General features: G+C 37.1%; 2 protein-coding genes across 2 annotated transcripts; one reads left to right on the forward strand and one right to left on the reverse strand.

The window, feature by feature from the left end:
- The first annotated feature begins 225 nt into the window (after positions 1–225).
- On the forward strand, positions 226–18,582 carry LOC132645060 (isoleucine--tRNA ligase, chloroplastic/mitochondrial). Its single transcript, XM_060361819.1, has 22 exons — positions 226–443; positions 1,063–1,261; positions 1,408–1,562; positions 1,641–1,742; positions 3,607–3,676; positions 4,646–4,758; positions 4,876–4,944; positions 5,213–5,320; positions 5,671–5,818; positions 6,698–6,929; positions 7,416–7,702; positions 7,831–7,967; positions 8,058–8,205; positions 8,380–8,511; positions 9,737–9,865; positions 10,419–10,546; positions 10,629–10,793; positions 11,084–11,209; positions 14,697–14,770; positions 17,015–17,264; positions 17,475–17,654; positions 17,951–18,582. The coding sequence occupies exons 1-22, from the start codon at positions 345–347 to the stop codon at positions 18,230–18,232; spliced, it is 3,333 nt and encodes a 1,110-aa protein (XP_060217802.1). The 5' UTR covers positions 226–344; the 3' UTR covers positions 18,233–18,582.
- A 1,481-nt stretch (positions 18,583–20,063) lies between these two features.
- On the reverse strand, positions 20,064–21,882 carry LOC132645061 (uncharacterized). Its single transcript, XM_060361820.1, has 2 exons — positions 21,116–21,882; positions 20,064–20,880 (listed from the first exon to the last, which is right to left on the reverse strand). Exons 1-2 carry the CDS (start codon positions 21,768–21,770, stop codon positions 20,267–20,269), a joined length of 1,269 nt encoding a protein of 422 aa, XP_060217803.1. The 5' UTR covers positions 21,771–21,882; the 3' UTR covers positions 20,064–20,266.
- Positions 21,883–23,533: the final 1,651 nt, after the last annotated feature.

Here is a 23,533-nt window from a genome sequence, read left to right on the forward strand (position 1 = left end):
ATAGCTACCGATTGTAATTTAGAAAATTTAATTAGCTACTAAATATAATTAAATAAAAGGATAGTTAATATTAATAATTAGGTCTTAAAAGAAGCTACGATTAGTAAAAATTCCTTTTTTTATTCGTTTATAAAAACTAGAAAGGGTTGGCAGTGCAATTCCTTTCAAGAAAGTCACAAAGAGCAAAGACAGAAATACAATTATATTATAGGGGAAATAAAAGGCTAGAATCACAAAGGGCTAAAATCGCAAAGGGCAAGACACGGCGCATAGCAGCTCATTGCCTAGTTCAGTTATCCACAAAGCAGTGACACAGCTTTTGAAAGCTTTCTACTTTCAAATGAATGGAAGCCACTTTTTTTCCTAAACGCATCACTGCTTCAAATTCAGTTGTCTTTGCCCTTAATACTGCCAAAATGGCCATGCAAACCTCTTCTTATAAGGTTCTTTCTATCACTTCTCTTTCTTCTTAAATTAAAGTTGCCATTTTTATGGGTTCCCATGTTTCTTCTTAATAACAATGTCATTAGTTGACTAGCTTTGTTACTTTACTGGTGGGAGAAAAAAAAAAGACTGCTTTATGCATTCAAGATTCAATTTTTATTTGCTTAATGTTAATTTTGTCGCCCACAAGGCATTAATTACCATCTGGGGTGTCAATTTATTGTCTGTATTTAGTAATGGATTGTTGCTTCACTCATATTTTTTCTAACTGATTATTGCTGGAATGCCGGCTGCTTGATCAGGTGCTAATCTTTGTGAATTAAGCTATTACTCTATTCTTTATGTGATCATTCATTTGTTTGAATGCTATGTATTCTGTTTTAAAATGGTGGGAGAAAAAAATGACTACTTCAAGTATTCAAGATTCAGTCTTCTTCTTCTCCTTTCCTATGCTGGCATGCCAGGTGCTTGATGAAATGCTACTCTTTTAATACTTCATAGTTGAGCAGCTATATATTCTTTGCTTATACCTATTTAGATAGTAGTTGAATTCTTTGAATGTCGTGGCATCTTCATTTACACTTCCCGTTGCTGATGTAGAATCTTTTATTTGCTCAGCTATGGTCATTAAAGAGTTGCTCATCCCTCAGGGAAACAACTTCAGTTAGTTTGTTAGATTTAAGGAGTAGCTCTTCTGCTAGAGTTTTCTCTCTTATGAACATGACCCACTACTCTACCTACTCCAATGACAATGCTTGTTCCTCCGCGAAGAGGAGGTCACGTGGACCAGTAATGGCGGCCAAGAAAAGGTCTGAAGGTAGGGATTGTGACTTTGCTGGACATTTGATTTTCTGAACACAAAATGAATGTAGGTTATATTTAGTTACTAGTCTCTTCGGTTGTTGCTGACAAGATGCGGTCTTGTAAGCTGACTGGCCTGCTTGATATTGTCCCACTGTCCAGGGGCTAAACAGGAAGATGGGAAATACAAGGACACAGTCGATCTTCCAAAAACTGCCTTTGGCTTGCGAGCAAATTCCACAGTCAGGGAACCTGAACTTCAGAAAATATGGGACGACAACCAGGTTTTTAAAAGAGTTGTTGAGAGGAACAATGGGGTGAGTGCTTGAAGACTGACTTAAGCATCTTTACAAATGAGAATTGCTTTTGACTAATGTTTTAGAGTTTCTTGATAGGGCACTTTTGTTCTGCATGATGGACCTCCTTATGCAAATGGTGACTTACACATAGGACATGCTCTGAATAAAATCTTGAAGGACATTATTAATCGTTATAAGGTTCGCATGTAAGCCCACCTTTTGATAGTTCTTTTTTTCTGTATGTACATTGAATTAAGTAGAAACACGTTCGGTGGTTTGCTTGATGGTTAACTTTCTAGCAGTGATAGTACTTTAGCTTGTTGTGTGCTTATGAGTGAATTCTTGATTGACACATTTGGATTTGAACCAAGTTACCAACTGTTGCTGCTTTGACCATTAGGGTAGAGCATATTTGATTTGCCACATTTGATTATAGGTAATCTGCTGAGAGTGTTGATCCTGTGAGTTATACGCTTTCAAGCCTTGATCCGATAACATGGAACCCTTTACTGGTAATGTTTTCTGTCGAGGTACTTTGAGATTCATTAGTGGAAAATCTCCATTGAGTTAGATCATTTTGTGATAGTGAAACCCCTCATCATAAGGTTAATTCTGTTCTTTTCATCATAGGTGATAAATGTAAGTTTTTCATTAAGGCTTCATAAAATGATGTCACCGAGTAGCTCTTGGGATAGATAAAAGGTGAATCTTGCAGTATCAGAAGAGAAATGCTTTATAAATCAAGTAAAACTATCTTAAGCAACCAAAAAGGCTTTTTCAATGTAATAAATATAATGAAAACTTCAACTCCATGGTGCTTTTCATTCTTTATTTGTTTGATCAAGTAAAGAATTGACTGATAGCATACCCAGCATATTAGGTGTATACAATCATAAGAATTTTAGATAAAACCTATGTTTGTATCATCTATACTATAAGGAATTTAATCTATTTCCGATGTACCCATGAGGTCCCTGTTTGTATAGATGATTGGGTGACTTTTGTAGAGAACCATGTTTTTTGGTAGGTTTTATACTTTTTGCTATAATGCTTTGTATACGGGGATTTCCCCAACATCAATGAAATAACTATTTACCTTATAAAAAAAGTACATTGCAGCAAAGAAGAGGGATAAGGGAAAGTGAAGAGCATCTAGGATTTATGTGACATAATACCTAGATCTTCCCAAGTATAAGCACTGGAAGTGAAAAAGAATCAGGCTCTTGCACACTAAAAAGTTGGGTATTGGAGACGGATCAACCTCAGACACTTCCTTACTGGAGCCTGAAAATGGACATGGCAATTTGAGCCAAACAAACTTGGGTGTATGTAGCTAGCAAGGCGGCTCATTGCATTTTCATCCCTCATCAGGTGGCAAAGCAAACAAAGATTGAATAGGAAGATAGATCCTTCTTATCTTAGAGTGGAACATAAATGAAGACTAGCTGAACTTTGCCTAATTTCTATCGTTTGTGTTGTCAGATAATTTGTCGAAAGATTTCTTTTACTTCTCAGTTCTCACTTAGTAATATCATTATATGATTTAGCCTGCATAGTTTGAGCTCTAGTATAATATCATCTGCTTTTTTTATCAACTAGATTTGGATAAACAGAGCGTTTTGCATCCATGTTTGCTAGCTTAAGCACATGAAACAAGCAGGTTACTACCTGTGAATCTTTAGGTAAGATTTGTCGTGAACGAATAAATAAGAGAAAACAAATGTTTTAAGGTTTTAACTTGATGCTGCTTCAAAATTTTAGAATTTCACTGTGGTATAATAGCTGTAATATTGTTCAGTCTAGTTAATGTCTAGTGTGATCTGTGTTGCCTAAATTCTGTTATACGAACTCAAGTGAACATCTTTTAAGTTAACAAGTGATTCACATAGGCTATCTTCCAGGCATTCTGGTGCCTACAACTTATGTTATGCTTTACTAATTATGTCAAAAGTTAAAATGCTTCCTTTAGAATTAACGGGTTGTCACCCCTGCATGTATTTCATATCCGTATATTAATATAAAAAGTTCTTATCACATCTCATTAGTCCTTTTGTTCTGTCAGCTTCTTCAAAACTTTAGAGTTCAGTATATTCCAGGTTGGGATTGCCATGGCTTACCAATTGAGTTAAAAGGTAAATGTCATTTCTTGTGCAGCTTCAGTCGAGTTTGGTTAATATTTCGATGCTTAACTCAATTTTTTTTTTGTTTTTTTTAAATGGTGCTTTAACTCTAGATAGTTAATATATCAGACTAACCTATGTTAGCAGATCTAACCTACACTTACTGGGAATGTGCTTACCAAAGTAGGCTTTATCCATAAAGAAGTATCAATTTGGTGAAGTACTTTGCCTCTGGGTTATATTCAAGAAGCAGACATTTGTTGTTGATAAACCATTTCTGATGCAAAATACCTAGTCCGGATTTCCCAAATTGTGAACCAATTACAAATCGAAGTCCGAGATGGTTGCCTGTCTTTACATAGAGCTTTACTTAAGGTCGAGTACCATTCTTTGGTTGACTAATGTTGTCATTTGCCTAGCAAATACACCGGTATTTCTCAAAATTACAGATCATGTGTACTTTGGGTTGACTTCTTTCCTGATCAAAACCAGTCTCTGAGACGATTTCCGTGGTTTTTTGAGATGTAAGAAATGTAAAGCTATTATTGGTTTGAGAACTTGTAGGCCTAAGTACAACCATGAGACTAAATCCACTGTTTCTGCTCAGTGAAGCATGATCTTTTTGCATAGAAGGTAATATAGGGAGTAGTGTGGATACGCCATCTGCCTACAGTTCTTTTCTTTCACTTTCTTTATCAGTTCCTATGATTAGCGAGCTGGCATTCTCATGCTACTCCACCTTATTCCTTAACTATTTGGCAAGATTTTGCTTCAGGAAAATGTAACTTCTTATTCCGAGTGTCTTGATTCATGCTGTACCTTATAAAACAAAGAATGTTTTATCCATGCTCAAATATCTGGATGGTGGATAAACATTATGAATTAGGGGGTCCTATATTAGAACATACTGTTATGTTTTTCTCTTCCATCTGTGCCCCCTAATTTGTATTTTGGTGACATGACAGCTTATTTTAACTACAGTGTTGCAGTCACTAGACGATGATGCCAGAAAGGAGCTTACACCGCTAAAATTGAGAAACAAGGCAGCCAAATTTGCAAAATCAACAGTGCAGACTCAGATGGCATCATTTAAGGTTGTTTATATTTTTCTACTTTCCATTTTATATTCTTTCATCATTGACCTTCTATTCTTCCTTTCTTCTTATTTTGCTTTATTCCTAATGTTCATCTATGGTCTGAGATGCTTGCAGCGCTTTGGAGTATGGGCTGACTGGGATCAACATTATCTAACTCTTCATCCAGAATATGAGGCTGCACAGGTATGTTACAGCAATTGTTGTAGCTCCTTCAATGTGTTTAGCTGAATCTCACATAGTTCTACTCTTATAACTGGTCAAGCTTTTCTGGTTTGGTTTCGCACTTTATGTTTTGTGTGCCTTCTCTATTTCTTTCCTTGTCATGTAAGCTAGCACTAGTGCTTTCTCTTTGACAGGTAAATTGCATATTCTTCTTTTTATATTGGCAATAACTATACCATCAAGCCAGTCTTACAAAGCTCTTTTTTCCTGCGTGATGCTTCTCTACTAGATTGAAGTATTTGGCCAGATGGCTATTCAAGGTTTTATCTACAGAGGCAGGAAACCAGTTCATTGGAGTCCCTCATCTCGAACTGCACTTGCAGAGGCTGAACTGGAGGTATGTGGACTTCTACATTGTTGAGAGACCTATTTTCTATGTGATTCTTGATCCCACCTGGGAGATTGGTATAACTTGAATGATTTACAAGGCAGTGGGTTCTACTTTTTGACTTCAACTCGTACTTTTGGCAGAGTGAGGGTGCAACCTCGTAAGGTGTCTGGGTAATAGCATAGTCTGGTTCATATCATTGTTGTATCTTCCATTTAAGTTTTTCTAGAAGAAGTTTTGTCTGGTTAATGTCACTCCTCTTTCCTTTTATTTTTTATTTTTATTTTTATTTTTATTTTAATATATGTTATATCATAAGTAATTTGATTCTCTCTGACATCTATGAATTTTATATGCAGTATAATGAGGAGCATGTGTCAAAGAGCATGTATGCTGTTTTCAGACTAGTTGGTGTTCCAGCTTCATGTGACTCATTGAAAGAATTCTTGCCCAATCTATGCTTGGCAATTTGGACAACGACTCCTTGGACAATACCAGCTAATGCTGGTAAATTGTTTTACGAAATTATCACATGTTGAACTTCTCCCCTTTTTCTTTAACTGGTCTAACTTAGAAAAGGTGTTATGCTTCAAATGTTATTAGCTGGAACTTTGCATCTAGTATAAGATACATGGTATTAGAGCCAGACCCATCGACTCCTGTTGTATTTTTCAATGTTGGGCCTTCGTATGTTGTTTACCCTCCAGTTGTCTAGTCCTGGACATGCAGGGGGTGTTAAGTCCTACATTATTTTAGGAAATGGGTTATGATCTTATATTGTCTTAGGCAATTCTCTCCTCATGAGCTAACTATTTGGGGTTCAGTGACACCCAAGGTTCATTTCTTCACAACTGGGTCTATATCTGTTGCTTAGTGCGATTGAGTTTTTCACTTAATATTTCCGTTATTGCTTTGATTTTGAGGAATCTGCTTCTTGGGGGGGGGGGGGGGGGGGGTATCTTTCCCCGAATTCACTGGGTTAGTGTGCGTTTCAGTGTCCATCTTTATGCTGCATCCTTTTTCATGCCTTTTTGAGAGAAGTAGATTCATGAACTTGATGAATTTGTTTGTGAAAGACTTAAGTAACCGATGTTTGATTTATTCTCAAGTTTCAGAAGCATTTCGGGTTTGCGATATAGTATGATATGCTAAATATGGTTTCCTTTTCAAGTGGAGTTCTTGTTTTGCTTTTAAATTGAATTTATTGACCGCAGTCTATTCTCTCAACAAAATATAAGTGCTGCTAGTCTGTTATCATGTGATGTTTTTCTTGGCTTTTCTATAGTTTAAGGCTCATCAAGTCGTGGTTTGGAAATTCATTTTTTCCATTTCTGTTCATATATTGAGGTACAACTATCATCTAATAAAATTTGTGGGGGCTTGCAGCTGTTGCGGTTAATGGTAAGCTTCAATATGCCGTTGTTGAAGTTTCCTCAGCATCTATAGAAGGTTCTACATCTTCCGGGGATGGAAAAAAGAGGCTTGGAAATTTAATGAAGCGCGATAAAAGCCTATATCTTATTGTAGCTCTGGACCTTGTATCAACATTAGAAGCAAAATGGGGCGTGAAGCTTACTTTGAAGAAAACGGTACTGGGTTCAGATCTTGAAAATTGCAGGTGAAGTGTTGAACTTGTAAGCTTGGTTGTCCCAACTTATTATTTTATGCTTCCAAATGCAAGGGCGTGGCCTAGTGGTCAATGAATAGGAGAAGAGCCATGAGGTATCAGGTTCAAATCCTAGCGGAGGCAAAAAACACTAGGTCATTTCTTTCCATCGGCGTAAGCTTTGGTGGGAAGAGTTAACTGGTACCTGTGCTGGTGGGAGGTAGCAGGTACCCGGTGGAATAGTTGAGGTGTGCACAGGCTGGCTCGGACACCATCGTTTAAAAAAATTCAAATGGTATATTCCCATTATTTTTCATGTGTATATTCTGTCAAAAGTTCACGTTAAAGGATAGACCTTAAGTATAAACCATGTCGGTCTAATTACTCCAATAGTCCATAACGAAGTTGTCAATACTGTTGTTCATGAGTTCCTCAAACTTGTTACCAGAGAGGAATTGTTCATTATTACATCAGGAACCTACTTTTGATTTTTCCCAGGTACACTCATCCGATAGATAGCCGGGAATGCCCTGTTGTCATTGGTGGTGATTACATTACAACAGAGTCAGGAACTGGATTAGTTCATACTGCACCTGGTCATGGACAGGAAGATTATGTAACTGGCTTGAAGTACGGCTTGCCTATAGTTGCCCCTGTTGATGATGATGGGAAATTTACGGAAGAAGCTGGACAATTTATGGGACTTGATGTGCTTGGCAATGGCAATGTTGCTGTTATTGATTACTTGAATGAACACCTGTCAATGGTCATGGTAGAGCCGTACAGTAAGTGGATACTGTTTCAGTGTCTATTCCAGATGTCCGCCACCTAGAAGTCTCCATATGATTCATTAAATACTGTTATATTCTTTCTGAATGTAATCCTTGTTTTTCTTCTAATAAATGTTGTGCAGAACACAAATACCCTTATGACTGGAGAACAAAGAAGCCCACTATATTCAGGGCTACTGAACAATGGTTTGCATCAGTAGAAGGATTTCGTGATGCTGCAATGGATGCAATTAACCAAGTAACTTGGATTCCTTCTCAGGTATTTGTTAATACTCTGGCTCTCAAATTTTTTAAAGATAGCAGTTAGTCCTCTAGTAGCTTTGTAACTGCATAATATGATTGTGTCCAGGCAGTAAACCGTATTTCTGCTATGACATCTGGCCGCTCTGATTGGTGTATATCACGCCAAAGGACATGGGGAGTCCCCATTCCAGTGTTTTACCACGTTGACTCAAAGGAGCCACTGATGAATGAAGAGACTGTAGATCACATTAAATGTAAATCCGTCATGTTGAGATTTCTTGTACTTCTCTGTTATGCTGGATTTTTATTGGGGCATGATAAATAGCTTGCCTACTGCATTGTTTGTGAATCTTATTAAATATTGAAATCTTTAATTTTGATTGAGAATATTCAAATGTTAAATCTCACTTTGAATAATGATTTTGCAGCAATAATTTCCCAAAAAGGAAGTGATGCATGGTGGTACATGGCAGTGGAGGAGTTACTTCCTGAGAAATATCGCGATAAAGCATCAAACTATGAAAAAGGGACTGATACGATGGATGTCTGGTTTGACTCAGGTGATATAGCTTCTTTCAGTACTCTCTGCCTGTTGAACTAGCTCAACAATTTACTTTGTGGGGATAAATGTTGATCATTGATTGCCTAAAACTTTATGGTGCCATGGCTAAAATCTAATCGTCTAGGTAGTTTCTACTTTGCTTCTTGTTGTATTTGAAAAGCAATCTCATCTATTCAGCATTACTAGAGTGTGTTTAGGTTAGCTTAAAGTTTGGTCAGACTAGCTTTCTAAGCACTTTTTGGCTTATTTTGGGGATTGTTAAATCCCAAAAGTGCTTTAAGCTAAAAGAAACCACAAGACATAAGTTGGGCACTCCCAACCCATGACTTTTTTTGCTTAAAAGTTATTTGGCTTTGACCAACTAATTTACCTTATTATCCCTTACACGTTTTTATAATTCCCAAAGTATCCTACGTCACTAAAAAGTCCTAACACGGTTCACTTCTTTCTTCAATCTCATGTTGCTACTTTCTGTCCGTCATGGAAGGTAAATTTCTTTTCTCTTTGTAATCTGTAACATTAGAATGGATCATACTTTTGCTTCAAATGATTTCCTCAATAAAGTGCGGATTACATTCATGTCTCCCTAGTATTCGAACACTGAAGGTAATTCAGAAGAACTTTAGTAGTAACCGTTTATTGAATGTCATATGGTTTGTTCCATCAAGATCAAGCCCTTGTTCATCCTTTGCCATTTCTTGAAGTTGGTGTAATTAATCCCAACGTGTTTATTCAACTCTTGAATGCATGTGACTACCAACTCTCTTTGCCTTGCGTCTTGATCATCTTGCTGATGGCATGCTTACTGGAATTATGTACATGGTCTTTTTGCATTTCAATTTTCCTGCTGCATCAAAGTTTTCATGGATAGATTTTAGGTGTTCAGTATACTTTTCTTCTATCCTTCTCTCTCTCTCTCTCTCTCTCTCTGCGTTTTCATTTTTTGTGTGTGTCTTCTCTGTTGTTTCCTTGATGTTTAAAAGGGTTGGGTGATTGGCCCGTACCCGTGTGTGCCTTTATTGTTCTTTTTCGCCTGAAATAATTCGAAGTCCCTAAAGAACCCAAGTGAGTGTTAGGGTGAGTTAAGCGTGCTTGACTGCCGTGTAGGAAATTTTTGGAAAGAAATTAAACCTGAGTCGAAGTTCAGCTTTAGTTGTCTAACTATATTTCGTGAGAAGTCCCTATTTAGAACTGGGATTATAAGTTAACCTCTGTTCACTCAGGTTCGTCGTGGGCTGCGGTGCTGGACAAAAGAGAAAGCCTCAATTACCCTGCAGATCTGTATCTTGAGGGGACAGATCAACATCGTGGTTGGTTCCAGAGTTCCTTATTAACAAGTGTTGCCACAAAAGGTAAGGGACATCTTTAGTCCTCTTCTTCATCCTTCGTAATGTTAGTTAAGCTTTAGAGAATCTTTTATTAGTCTCTTTTTCTCTCATGGAATATCAAGCTCGGCTACAAGAAGTAGGGAAAGAAACAGGGTTATACTTGAAAATCCAGGGGAATTGGTGATCCCCTTGACCTCCTTCTTGGGATTTATGTCTCTTCAATGTGGAAACTATAACTATAGTTCTCTAATGTCTGCTATTATTGATAAAGGTCTCTCTCTCTCTCCCCCACACTCTGGGGAACTTCATCTATGGACCTACAGTGTATGATCTTGTTCTTCTTAAACAGTGTAAGTTATGTTCCGAAAAGTTATATTCTGAAAGAGACTAAAGATTGTGGAAATGCTCCTGGACATTGAAAACAATGACAGATGATGCAAACGAAGCGAACTGTTTTGCTGCAAAATACCTAGTAGATATTAGTACATGGCAGTGGTTACCGATTCATTATTTTTAGATTTTGGCTTTTCGACGCATTGCCCTACAATAATTTCCTCATTGCATGTCATAATTGCAGGCAAGGCCCCTTATCGTGGTGTTATTACACATGGATTTGTACTCGATGAGAGGGGTTTGAAAATGAGCAAATCTTTGGGCAATGTTGTTGATCCAAGGATGGTGATTGAAGGAGGGAAAAACCAAAAGGTGTGTTGCCAATTTATAGCAATCAGTGTGCACCTCAACCTGTTCTTGACAAGAAATGACATCTTTACTATACCTTTGACAGGAAAGTCCTCCATATAGTGCTGATGTCTTAAGGCTTTGGGTTTCAAGTGTAGACTATACTGGTGACGTGCTGATTGGACCTCAAGTCCTTCGTCAAATGTCTGACATATACCGGAAATTGCGAGGAACACTTCGATTCCTTCTAGCAAACCTCCATGACTGGAAAGTAGGTTTAACAATCTCAATTACGGCCATTTCCAAATAAAATTGTTTACGCACATGTTCTGTTTACATGTGGAGCATCATCTTCTTTTTTTGCCAAGCTCCTTTTACTCTCTCTATCACATGCAAACACCTAGAGCATGTGCAATCCTTGTTATAGACCCCCTTATGCTTGACTCTTGAACTGAGTATTACTTGTTAAAGTTGATGATTTTATTAGTTTCCTTGAATTAGATGTCCATACTTAACATGGTAGTTTTCGAATGTGAAGTATCTGAAATTTTCTTTCTGCAGGCTGATTATGCTGTCCCGTATAGTGATCTTCCATTGATTGATCAGCATGCTTTATTCCAGCTTGCTAATGTTGTGAACAACATCAGAGAGAGCTATGATAGTTATCAGTTTTTTAAAATATTTCAGGTATGGTTTCTTTAAAAGCCAAATTGATGTTTCAAGTTCCCTGAAATGTGACGACTCTAAAACTTTGATAACATGGAAAAAAATTAACTTGTTTGATTGATAGTAAGAGTGCATATCCTTGAATAAAAAGAGGAGCTTCACCGTTTCTTTTAAGTGCAACAACGGGGAGGATCTTAGTCATGGTATAAACTACGTGCATTTCTCTCAGTGCGTAAGGAGATGAGAATATGGCTGCGATTAGCAGATTAGTTGCATCGTATCTGTGTGTCAACATGAGCTACTTGTTAAGGTAGAAGTGGCATTTTAGCAGTTCTGTTTGAGGATATAAACATCATTTATGTCACCAGTCACAAATCAAAGTCAAGTCCTGTTGTCACTAATTCTGCCAAAGTTTCAGAAGATGAAAGCCTGAATTTTCCTAAATGTTCTAGTTTTACTTGATAGTTATGCGAAGTCTGAAGAAACTAGAAACTAAATCTGAGATTCTTTATTTAAGTATACAAACCATGTTAATCACAAGAAAAAAAAAAAAGGAACCATTTCAGCCACCAGTCACACATCGAAGTCAAGCTCTTAGGATCACTAATTCTTCCCAGAGTTTCAGAGTCTAAAATCTGCAGTTCTCTAGAGGCCAACAGCTCGCTGCAGTTGTACTTGGTAGTGAGGAGAACAGAAGATAGTTGAAGAGTTCTGGACTTCTGGGTGCTTGGAGGGTATTTCAGGAAAAGGATAAAGACTTAGCACAAAAAGCATGGAAGAAAATATTTGTTCAACAGGAAAAAAAAAAAGGCTAATACAGAACAAAAAGTAGAAGGCCAATATTCAAGGTCCTTAGGATTGACGACTGGGAACATAATGCACCAATTCTGTTGAATACAATGATTAATACTCAATGAAGGAGTTTTTTTTTTTTTTTTTTGAGAAAGGAAGGAGAATGGGAGTCTTGGAGCAATAGTAAAGTTGTCTCGTTGTGATTCATGGAATTTTCACTGATGCTTGCGTTAGAGTAGGCTGCCTACATCAAACTCCCTTGGGGTGTTTTCTTTCCCTGAACCCTGAGTGAATGCTGTGCGCTTTGTGTACGGGGCTGCCCTTTTCTTTTTTCGATAAAGTAAGGATCTTATTGATAGTGCACAATATCAAGATGCGCTCACAAATATGTACAAGTATAGCAAAAAGAAAAAGTATTCCCTAAATATCATGTAAGGGTTCCGTGAATTCTAACAGTGATTCATCCTCATTTACAATTCTTTCTACACCAAAAGTAAAACAACGGCAACATACCCAGCGTATGTAATCCCACAAGTGAAGTCTGGGGAGGGTGGTGTGTGCGCACCCTTATCCCTACCTTGTGAAACTAAATTATAAAATAAAACTTAACTTTTATAAAAGAGTTAGCACTGTCTTCAAAGCACCTTATGTTTCTTTTTGTCCAAATGGTCCACCAGATGCAGTCTGGTATTAAATCCCACCACTAGTGAATGTGTATTTCTATGAACGGCTGATGAAAACCATCAACCTGATAGGAGTTAGTTTTGGCTTGCCAACAGCGTTTCAGTGGATATTTCTGCAAATTAGTGCTGTGAAGGATCACCTGAAACAAAAGAGCTTTCAATAATTCCAATGGAAGGTAACCTTATAGCCTGGCTTGGAATGATAAGGTTAGGTTGAGGGGGATTTCTGGAAGAAAAGCTCCATGATACACTAAAGGAATGTACACCTTCACTGAACCTAGTTTATTCTATTCCACCACAGTGAAGAAGCTCGTCATGATCAGGTCTTTCTATCTGAGAATGTAGGTACAAGAACAGCAAATTCTTTTCGCTGGAAATGTGGTTGCAGCAGTGCCAAGGGGCTATTGTAAAAATGAGGGAGGAGGTTTAGCTGCTATAAAGTGGCTGCTGTGTGACAGTGTTAGAGTGTCTTTGTGTGTGAGAAAGAGAGAGAGAGAGAGAGAGAGAGGAGGTGCAGAGTGTGGGGCAGGAATTGATTGAGGGAAAGACAGCAGTTATTAATCTTATGGCAAGAAGATAAGAAGGATCCTACAAAAAGTGCTACGTATTACTCCAGTAAAATGCAATCTTTGTCAGTTAAATTAATTGGGCCCTTTAAAGTTTATTTTTTCCAATTGAAAACTGAGGCCACCTCGTGTGGCTCTGCTTCACTTTCTCTCTAATCTTTATTTTGTCTCTATTTAAGAAAAATGGGGCTATAAGTAAAACGTTTTTGAGAACTTCAGCGGATAGTGATAATGGGAGTTATTTGTTTTGTATCTTTCAGGTTTGAGTTATCCTAATACTGTGCATGGGTGATAATTTAACATCTGTATTATAGTTCCGGCATCTATGGCCTCCAGTTTTCCTTGTAAACTATTTGGACCAGTGACAAATTGCATGTTAAATTCTCTTAGTCAGACAAGGCTGATAGGCTTCCAAGAGTCCAATATATCCAGTAACTTGTGAAATATTCACATGCTCTGATACATCGAAATTCAAAGGAAAGATGAGCTTATGGTGAAATTGGTTCCGGCAGTAAAGAGATTTCATCAGAACCTTTTAAGCTGGAATACGTAAGACTACTACAAAATTGCCTGAGTGCATCTGTTTGGCATAGAGAAACAGTAATATTTAAGTTACTTTTAATGATATGCAAATTTGATAAAATATTGATACCGAAATGTGTTAGCTATGCTTGTGCACAAAATCAACATATTTTATGCAAGTACAGCATTTATGATGTCCTCTCTCGGTCTCGGGACCATCTTGTCAAATTGATGGTATTGTTTGGTAACGGAACACTTTGGATGGATGGGAGGTGAGGGGAGGAGGGAGAGAGAAAGGAATCTGTTTCAATCCCCTTAAGTTCAATAAAGCAAAATATATCATGACTGCTTTAAAAGATTAATCCTGTAAACTACACGTTAAAAGGTTATTAGATCCATAATCTATGACACCATGTACTAATGCTATAATGTCGATAAGAAGTTTATAAAGAGCCCCTTTAGTATTTTCCATGAGATGGATATGTTACATTTTTTTAGTTAATGTCCTGCTACTTGCAGTTGGAAGTTTAATTTCGTGAAAATGTTTGTTTCGAGATGAATTTAATTATCAGCCGTTGGTCACAGTTGTTTGTGTTGAGAACATAGTTAAATATTGAAAGTGTGCCCTCTCTTAACAGCTGAAATTTTTAGATGAGATGGTCACACACTTCAATATGGTATCAGAGCAGGCAAAGGTCCTAGGATCGAATCTCACCGCCACCCATTATCAAAATGAATTTCCACGTGCTTGGCCATGAAAAAAAAATATCAGGCCCGCACGTGAGGGGGCATGTTGAGAATATAGTTAAAAGTGTGCCCTCTCTAACAGCTTAAGTTTTTAGATGAGATGGTCACACACTTCAATAATTTTGAGACTTATTTACTAATTTCATCCCTTTAATGGCTGACATCCATTTTTGTTATTATTCTTTGTTATCCGTGCAGGTGATTCAGCGCTTTGTAATAGTTGACCTCTCAAACTTCTATCTCGATGTTGCGAAGGATCGGCTTTACGTTGGGTAATACATGTTGCATCTCTGCATACTATCACTTTTTTATTCTCTTCCAAGCTTGTATAATGTTCCAGAAGTTGCATTTTGGATCTTTATCTAACAAACCCATTCAAATGCCATCAAACTGAGCTGTGTATTTGGGTACTTTCATACAATGTTTTTGAAAGAAGAAAAATAATCAGATAAAAAATTATACCAAATGAGATCTGCTGCTGGTAAGAGATAATCTTTGACTTCATCAGAGATTGCCAGAGTGGAGACAATGGGAGCTCAAAACCCGGGAAGACGGGGAGGGAAGGAATAGCGGTGGATCCACACTTTTGTGTTTATGGGTTCTGAATTCTAGAAAAGGCTGCTTACTGGGTTCTGGATAAATTATGTATACGCATTAAGTGGATTTCCTAACACAAATACAGGGTTCTGGCCAAAACTATTGGATTCTGGCACACCTGTAGCTGGGACTCTAGCTCCGTGCCTGGGAAGGAGGGAGAGAAACTGCAGTAAAGGTGATGGAGATAAGGCACCTGCTGGGGCAGGGAGCCAGGGGTGCAGGTGAGGTGACAAGGGAGGGGTAGCACCGTAGCAGTAGATGGGCAATCTTGGTCGACTGGAGTTGGATCCAGGTCTAGGGAGGAGAAGCAGGGAGTTGTGGAAGGGTAGGATTTGGGTTGCTTAGAGCTGCTGGTATGGTGGACCAAATTATTCCTCGAAATTTAAATTATTTGGTTTGCTATCTTTACATTGGGATGGAAGTGTCAAATGTTGGAGTAGAAGTGTCACTTTCCATTAAACTGGACTGGAGCCAAATTACCCTCTTATCACAAGGGCCAAAGCTACAAAAATTCCTGCTGCTGATATCGCGGTTAAATAGATTGCTGTCTCATTTAATTAAATTTACTGTTTGTTTTAGTGGTAGGTTTGTGACTTTAATTCTTTTATTCGCCCAAATAAACAACCGCAGTTCTAAATGCCTGAACCTTGAACAGTTCATCAAAGAACAATTAATCACATTTTATGGACCACTATGAAATATATCAATGCCTCCTCTTGGACTGTTTTGTATAAATGGAGGACAACTACTTTGGGCTGTTTGCTCCTTAAAGTTTGTATTAACTTCATATCCTCATTCAAAAGTTTCTGGAAGCCTAACGTTTAGATTATAAGCTCTAGAAAAAGCAAGAGAACCTTTTTATTCTAATATATCTTTCTCTGGTACGTTTCGACTCAATTTGATATGGCATACTAACTTGGTTAACAGTCTATTACTTCTGTAGAGTGTCTTAGTAAGTATCTCGGGTTGATCAGTTTTATCTTATGTTAACGTCTTTTGGGATTTTTATATGTTTCAAGGCGTGTTCACTTCTTTAAAAGTGCCGTTTGATGGTATAAACATGTTTCTACTCAGAGTTTGTGCATCAACTATCAAACTTGAGATCCATCATTCTGGATTTCTGGTGACAGGCAGGTATCATGTCCTGTATATGAGTAGTTGTCTAGGGTTTTGTGACCTCTATATACGATTTTCGACAGATTTGAAAATTGACTCCATGTGGGGGATTGAGTACCTTGCGCTTCCTTTTCATTGATGCTTCTGCTACTGTTGACTCTCTATATATTAGAAATTGTTGGTCAAGAGCTTTGAATCCAGCCTTCTGCTCGTTACCTGAACTCATTAACAGATCGTATTGAAAGCTTAGTCAGATGCTAGTGTAAATTGGTTGGATTGCAGTTAGAAATCCATGTTTAACTCGAGATATGTTGCAGAGAAGAGGAATTCCGTTGTGCAGTAGATATGTTTTCTGTGAAATTTCTCAGGAATCTGCAGAACATCTGTTTTTTACATTGCAATCGTACAAAGCAGTTACAGGATATGCTCCTGAATATGAGTGGTGTGCAGCTGGTGATGCCAAAGAATATGAAAGACCTACTGGTTTGTTGGCAGAATCAGAAAGTCTGGAAAAATTTGAAGCAAATCTGGAAAACCATATCTCTTTGCATCTTTTGGACCATTTGGTTGGAAAGAAATAAGAGATATTTTGAGAATCAGAAGAATCATTTAGCTAAAATTAGATGTCTTCAATGTATACTTTTGGTGTAGGGAGATGTGGTAGAAGACTTAGTTTAGTACATGGATTCTATAGAAGTTTTGAGATTGTAGCAGATATGATACAACTATGCTGTAGTTTGTATGCTTTCAGTACTTCTTTATTGAATTTTACATTACCTTATAAAAATAATTGTTATTTTCAGGGGCAGTGCAAGTTTTACAAGGAGGAGTTGTCAAACAGTCCTTGAAGCCCATTTGCTTTCAATTGGAAGGTTAATTGCTCCCATCTTACCTCATTTGGCTGAGGATGTGTGGCAGCATCTTCCTTTCCAGTATACTACTGAAGATGGGCATGTTGCTAAATTTGTTTTCGAGTCAAGATGGCCTGAACTAGAGGCACAACACCTTTCCTTTCCAGAAGAAGAAGTTGACTTTTGGGGGAAAATTCTTGAGGTATACATCTGAGACAGTTAACCCACATAGTTTGGCCCAATATTTCAGTGGTACCAGATTGAAATATTTGTGGCATCTTTCATGATGCCAAACAGAGCCTATTTTGCTTTCTATTGATTTGTCGCTTGTTCAGAGGTCCTGTCATTTCCTTTTCTATTCAACCTACTTCATCAATCATTTGCTGATTATGACAATTTGAACTATGACCAGTTAAGGACAGAAGTTAATAAAGCATTGGAAGTTGCTCGAAATGGAAAATTGATTGGCTCCAGTTTAGAAGCCAAGGTGTATCTCCACTGCTCTAATGAAAGCCTGGCTGAGAGGCTAAACAAAATGTGCGAACCTTCAAATGATGCAGATGCTCTACATCGCATATTTATAACATCTCAGGTATACTGCAGCACCCATTTTTATTATATATAGTTGTGACTAATGGTCAAGGTTCTATAGACCTTTTGTATAAATGCGTCCATTTGCATGTCTTTTAGGAGCACCCTCTCTTTTACGTGTTCTTGCTATGTTGTTGAGGTCACTTGAGCTTGAACCATCTAAACTGAATCCTCTTGAAAAGCTACTTTGAGTTCCCACCAAAGTTCTTCAAACAAATATTTGGGTTGGTCACGCTTTCAACAAATATAGGTCATATTTTCAGCTGAATTCTTACACACATGTGGCAATTTCTGCAGGTGGAGATTCTCAACTCCTTGGAAGATGAAATGATTAAAGATGTTGAGTACACTGGAGAATACCTCATGGAAGAAGGGAACAAAATCTGGATTGGTGTATCCCGTGCAAATGGCTCGAAATGTGACAGATGCTGGAATTATTCACCTCAAGTTGGTTCATTTACTGAGCATCCTTTGCTATGTGGCCGCTGTCACAACGTGGTTATCGGTCTACAAACTCGTAATCTTGATGATTTAGCCAAGGTCACACAGGGTGAAGCAAAGGAGGCTATAGCACAATGAACTTAATCAACACGTTATGGCTTACAACTAGTTCAAGCTTCACATCAAACTGTAATTCTTCTCTCCAATTGAATCTTCAAAAAAATCTTAATTTCATTACCAAATGTGAGGCACCAGCCCTTGGCAAGACATCTTTCATGTAATTCATTAGAATAGAGAAAGAAAAACACAAATAGAGAATCTCCTTTTTTTTTTTTTTTTACGAGTTAGGATAGTATTTTTGTACATGCATTAATGAATAGATGGATAGTAAGTCAACTGGCATTGGTGATGTTTTTGTAATGGATTTGATTCAGACCCTGTTTGATAACCCAACAATATATTACAGGAGTACTTCTAGATATTCTTTAGTTTTTTGTTTTTTTGTTTTGTTTTTGTTTTTGTTTTTGAGTGGAAGAAAATTACTCATGGAAAACAATATTAAACCTGTTGGCATTACAGGATTTTGGACTGAGGGGGAAGAAGAAAGAAACTCTGGTTGAACTGAGATTGACCATAAACCCCGAAAGGTTTTTGAAAATAGAGAGAGGCCAATTGTCCCCTCAACTATTGAAAATAGGACAATTATACCCTCCGTTTGATTTCTAACTTAGAAAAAGGGCAAAGGGCTAAATTTGATTGGATCAACTTACGCCATATTTGCTATAGCAAGTTATTTAATTGGATCAACTTACGCATATTTGATTGGATCAACTTACGCCTATTTAATCTTTTCCTACCGTGCATGTTCATTTTCAATTTGAGGCCTCTCATATCATCTAACGTGTCCAGCAGAACGTGTTGAATGAGCGAAAATAATAGAAAGTCAAACGATGGTATGATGGATTAAGAGTTGAAATTGGAATTGTTTTTGTTGGACTAACTGCGAAACTAGGTCAGTTTTTGTTTTAAGTTGATCAATTTGCGGGTTGGAGTTATGTTGAAATCCTGGTCCTAGTACTAAAGTCAACTCAATGTGATAGACTACTAATTACGGGATTTTTATGATTTGTTTCACACTTGAAATTTTTTTGTTTTGAGGTTTTCTTCCAAGGAGTAATGAACCACCATGGTTCCACAGTACATACAAGAGAATGTAGAACTTTATGAAGGTGCTTTTATTCTGCTTTTCCATAGTAGTTCAAAATTTATTGATCGTTCTTTGCAAGTGCTCGCCTAAGTCAATTCTTTTTTTTCCATCTCTATTTACCAAAGGGGTTGGAGAAAATGTTTTGCTAGTTTTACGTAGTATAAGAAAGATAAAATTGTTAAGCAACCACTTGTCAAAAAAACTACATCGAATTTGGACTTCACGAAAGATTAGGGTAGGGGTGGACTAGCTTAGAATTATGTGTTCAGTTAAACTCAATAGCTTTGACTTTGATCATGTATGTGTATTAAAAGTTTCACTAAATAAGTACTACTACTGGATGTAGAAAAATTTGAAAGTCGAACTCATAAAGTTCAAATCATGGTTCCACCTCTCGTAAGCATGGATGATATCCTTAAACATTGATACATCATTAAAATTAGGTAAGCTACAAATTTGGCTAGGTCTAGATTAGAAATAAAAGGTTCAGCCAAGGTCAAGTAAGCTAACCATGATTGCTTATGACATATTCAACATCTTCCAAGCCCTAAGGTGCAAAATTTCTCTAAGTCATGTTCTTCTCTTTACTTATTCTTTTCTTTTTTCTTTTTTCTTTTTGTGGAGGAAAGGGAGTTAGGAAATGATTCAGGCAAACGGAGTAAACAGACAGGGTAATAACTGAAATAGATTATAGTAGCTTTCTTTTGCTGGAAAATAAAAATTCCGATCACTATGCAGCATATCTACGTCTTCCATAACTCAAATCAATAATAACTTTAAATTCACAAAAACCATGTGCAACTATGAATTACATTACTGAGAGTTAGCAGAGGCACAAAGGTGTTTATTGCTTATTGTTCCTTGCCTGTAGTGGACATGATTCGAAATAGGAAATCGAAATATTTTACCAATAAAATTAAGAGTCTTTTCACTGTTTTTTTAATCTGAGAGTTCTGAAATAATTTTCATAAGTCGAGGTTTCCAAACAATCCACTCAAATCCAAACCACCAATTCCACCACCACCTGATAATGCTTGTAAGATATTTCCAGCTCCAGCGTTATTAAATCCACCAGCACCCATCATACTTTGGTATACATTTGGCATTCCTCCTTGTCCTGCACCAGCAGAGGCATAATTCATAAGTGTTTGGTTGAATTGCTGGTTTATTTCTTGGTTCTGCCTAGAACTTGCAGCTATGAGCTGGCTTAGTTGTTGATTATGCCGAGAAGTAGCACCCATGATCATTTCTTGTATCATTTTGTCCTGATCTTCTCTTTGTTTTCGCAGAATTTCAGGGAGCGACATTTCATTGTTCTGACTTCCCCCGAATTGTGGTGCAGCAGCAGTTCCGTTGTTAGTCCCTTGATTCGGACGATTTAGCCCTACATCAATGAGTTGGTTTAGTTGTTGAGTCCGATGAGAAACGGCACCCATGATCATTTCTGCCATCAATTTATCTTGATTTTGCATTTGCTTTTGCAGAATTTCTTGGGGCGAAATTTCATCGTCCCGCCTTGCCCCGAATGGCGGTACAACAGTAGTTCCATTGTTAATCCCCTGATTCATGTGATCTAGCCCTGCAGGCATGATATTATGTGTCATTCTGACATCAATTTATCGCTTAACAACGTTTAATTACTTAAATGTATCAGTAGAATCATTTTCTTATTCTGCTAATGATTCTAACAAAAATCCATAATCCTTTTGGTTGATTTAATAGGTGCAATTGATGTAGTTCGTCAATAAAAAAATTTCTATCAAAACTTGGAATTCAAATAAAAAAGATTCTATCTGGTGCTGGTAAGTTTTTACCTGCAGAATGATGCTGGCCCATGCCAGACGGTTGATGCTGCTGAGGAGCAGACCTAGAATTAGTACTTGCTGTTGGGTGTTGATGGAAATGACTTTGATGCGGTGGACTTTGTAACTGTGTACAATTCAAATGAGCATCAAAACCACAAGTATGGCATCTGTAAAGCCAGTGATTGGCACCAAGATTCTTACAGATATCACAACAGAATGATTGATCAGGATAAGGAGGTGAAAATATAAGCTCGAGCTGGTGATGATGAGACCAATGAATGACACATTGTGGGAGAACTGCACATAGTATGTGAAGATCAGTGCCACAAGTTTTGCAGTGGTAAGAAAAGCCATCCCCAGTTTCCCCACATGCATCACACTGGAAATTCCCTTCAGGGTAAATGGGCTTTGGGCGGAGAATGAGATTATGTTCTTTGTCAAATGGATGAGTGATTTGCTGTGGCATTTGGGAACATTCAAGGTGGAGGAAAAAGTTGCAAGATTTGCAAGTGTAGATTGATCCAGTGGCTTGAATCTTGCAGCCTGAACATAGCTGTGATGGAGCAAAATTTTGATGAGTGATTAGCTCTAAAGTGTGAGGATGACTGAAATGATTAATGATTGTGTTCTTGGCTTGTTGAGCTTCCAACTTCACCCTCCCCATCTCTAGCTATCTAATTTTGGTAAATTGAACTGTTAATGTATAACTTAAATATTTGGAGTGATTGGTATGGTATACCGCAAATCGGGACACTAAATGATGCTTTTATATTCACTTATGCAAGATTATATCCCTTAATAAGGAAAGGCAAGGGGCAGAATTGGGGGTGGTGGGGGGGATATTATGAATACAATATGAAATTGTTTAATGGTATGGTACCACAGTCAAAATCCATCTAATGCGGTTGAGGAGGCAAATAGTCAAAATACTCACTAGGTGAATTCAGAAAGGAACGTGCTGTGTAGATTTTTAGAAATTAAAATTAAGGTTGTCGGAATTATTGATCAAGTATTTTATTTAATCTTTATTTTTAATTTAGGATGGCTATTCATTCCATCTTGGGACATTGAAAGTTGCATCGGCAGAGTTTGTGTGTGTATAATAAGCGTAGTTATCTAAAAGAGCGGTAAGAAAAGTATATATGTATGTCTAGATAAGATCATTGGGATACATTGAAAAACCAAATCAAATGAAAAGTCAAATCAAATAGGAAAAGAAATTGATATCTTTTATTTTTTGTTTGATTTGATTTTGATTTGTAATTTTAAAAATGGGTAAAATTTGGTGAGTCTTGTATTAATCTAGACGCACGATACAATTTTTACTAATTTACCACCCTCGGAAACGTTTAAAAGTTGATTGGAAAAATCAGTATGTCAACTGCCAAAGTCTTCGAAGTATCCAAATGTATGTCCATCAATGCTTTAAGTCTTGCAGTCTTCACAATGACACGCGACAGCTTGTCAGCTACTTATTGTGAAAGATAGCATAATTGGTCCACAATTTGCATCAACCATATATATCCTTGAGCGTTGACATGGTTGCTTATTCAAACTTCACAAGTTTGGACATACCTATGGTTAATTTGATTAGAGGAATTAGGAAAACTATGTTAGAAAATTGATAATGATATCGTTGGGACATTAATATGAAATTGATGGCAACGTGAACACACTTTTAAAAGATGGTTGAAGTCTCTCCATGAATAGATGAAAGAAGAAAAATAACATTATCTTCATAAATTCAATTAAGTCACAGAGTGGACCTATAGAATAAACTGAATGAATCTGAAATGAATTTTTGAACTTCATTTTCAGGATATATTGATGAACCACTTTGATAACCCAAATGGCTTAAAAGTATTTAATAAAATCACTGTTTCAAAATTGTTTAAAATTTGATCTAATAATCACCCACTTGTTTAAATATTTTGAAAATCATAGACAATTGATCTAGTAATATATAATAATAATAATAATAATACTTTTCGACTTGAATTGTTAGCTAATGAAGGTATTCTAAATCATTGAACTATTTAGTGACTCATCTTGAAGAAAGTATCATTATGTTGAATGAATAAAAAGAAAATATCCCACACACTATATCATTTGTCGGTAAAAATCAATTCTTTGGGCACCTTACAGCCGTGTGTCATGAATCCTTTTTTTAGGCATAATATCTCGAGACCTTCTCGAACTTGACACTCTTATTCAATGCATACCTAAACTTATTTTTTGTCCTAATTACCTGTTGACACTTTAATAGCCTTCACTTCATGGACGCTAACATGACACACACACACAGAGTTGTCATCAGCTTCCAAGTAGAGTATTTTTTTTCAGCCGTTATTTGTTCCAAATTACGTATTTGTTCTTGCTTCTTCTTAATATACCATACGTATTTGACCTTGTCTATATATTTTTTGA

This window comes from Lycium barbarum, chromosome 6 (assembly GCF_019175385.1).
Source record: "Lycium barbarum isolate Lr01 chromosome 6, ASM1917538v2, whole genome shotgun sequence".
NCBI classification, from domain to species: Eukaryota; Viridiplantae; Streptophyta; class Magnoliopsida; order Solanales; family Solanaceae; genus Lycium; species Lycium barbarum.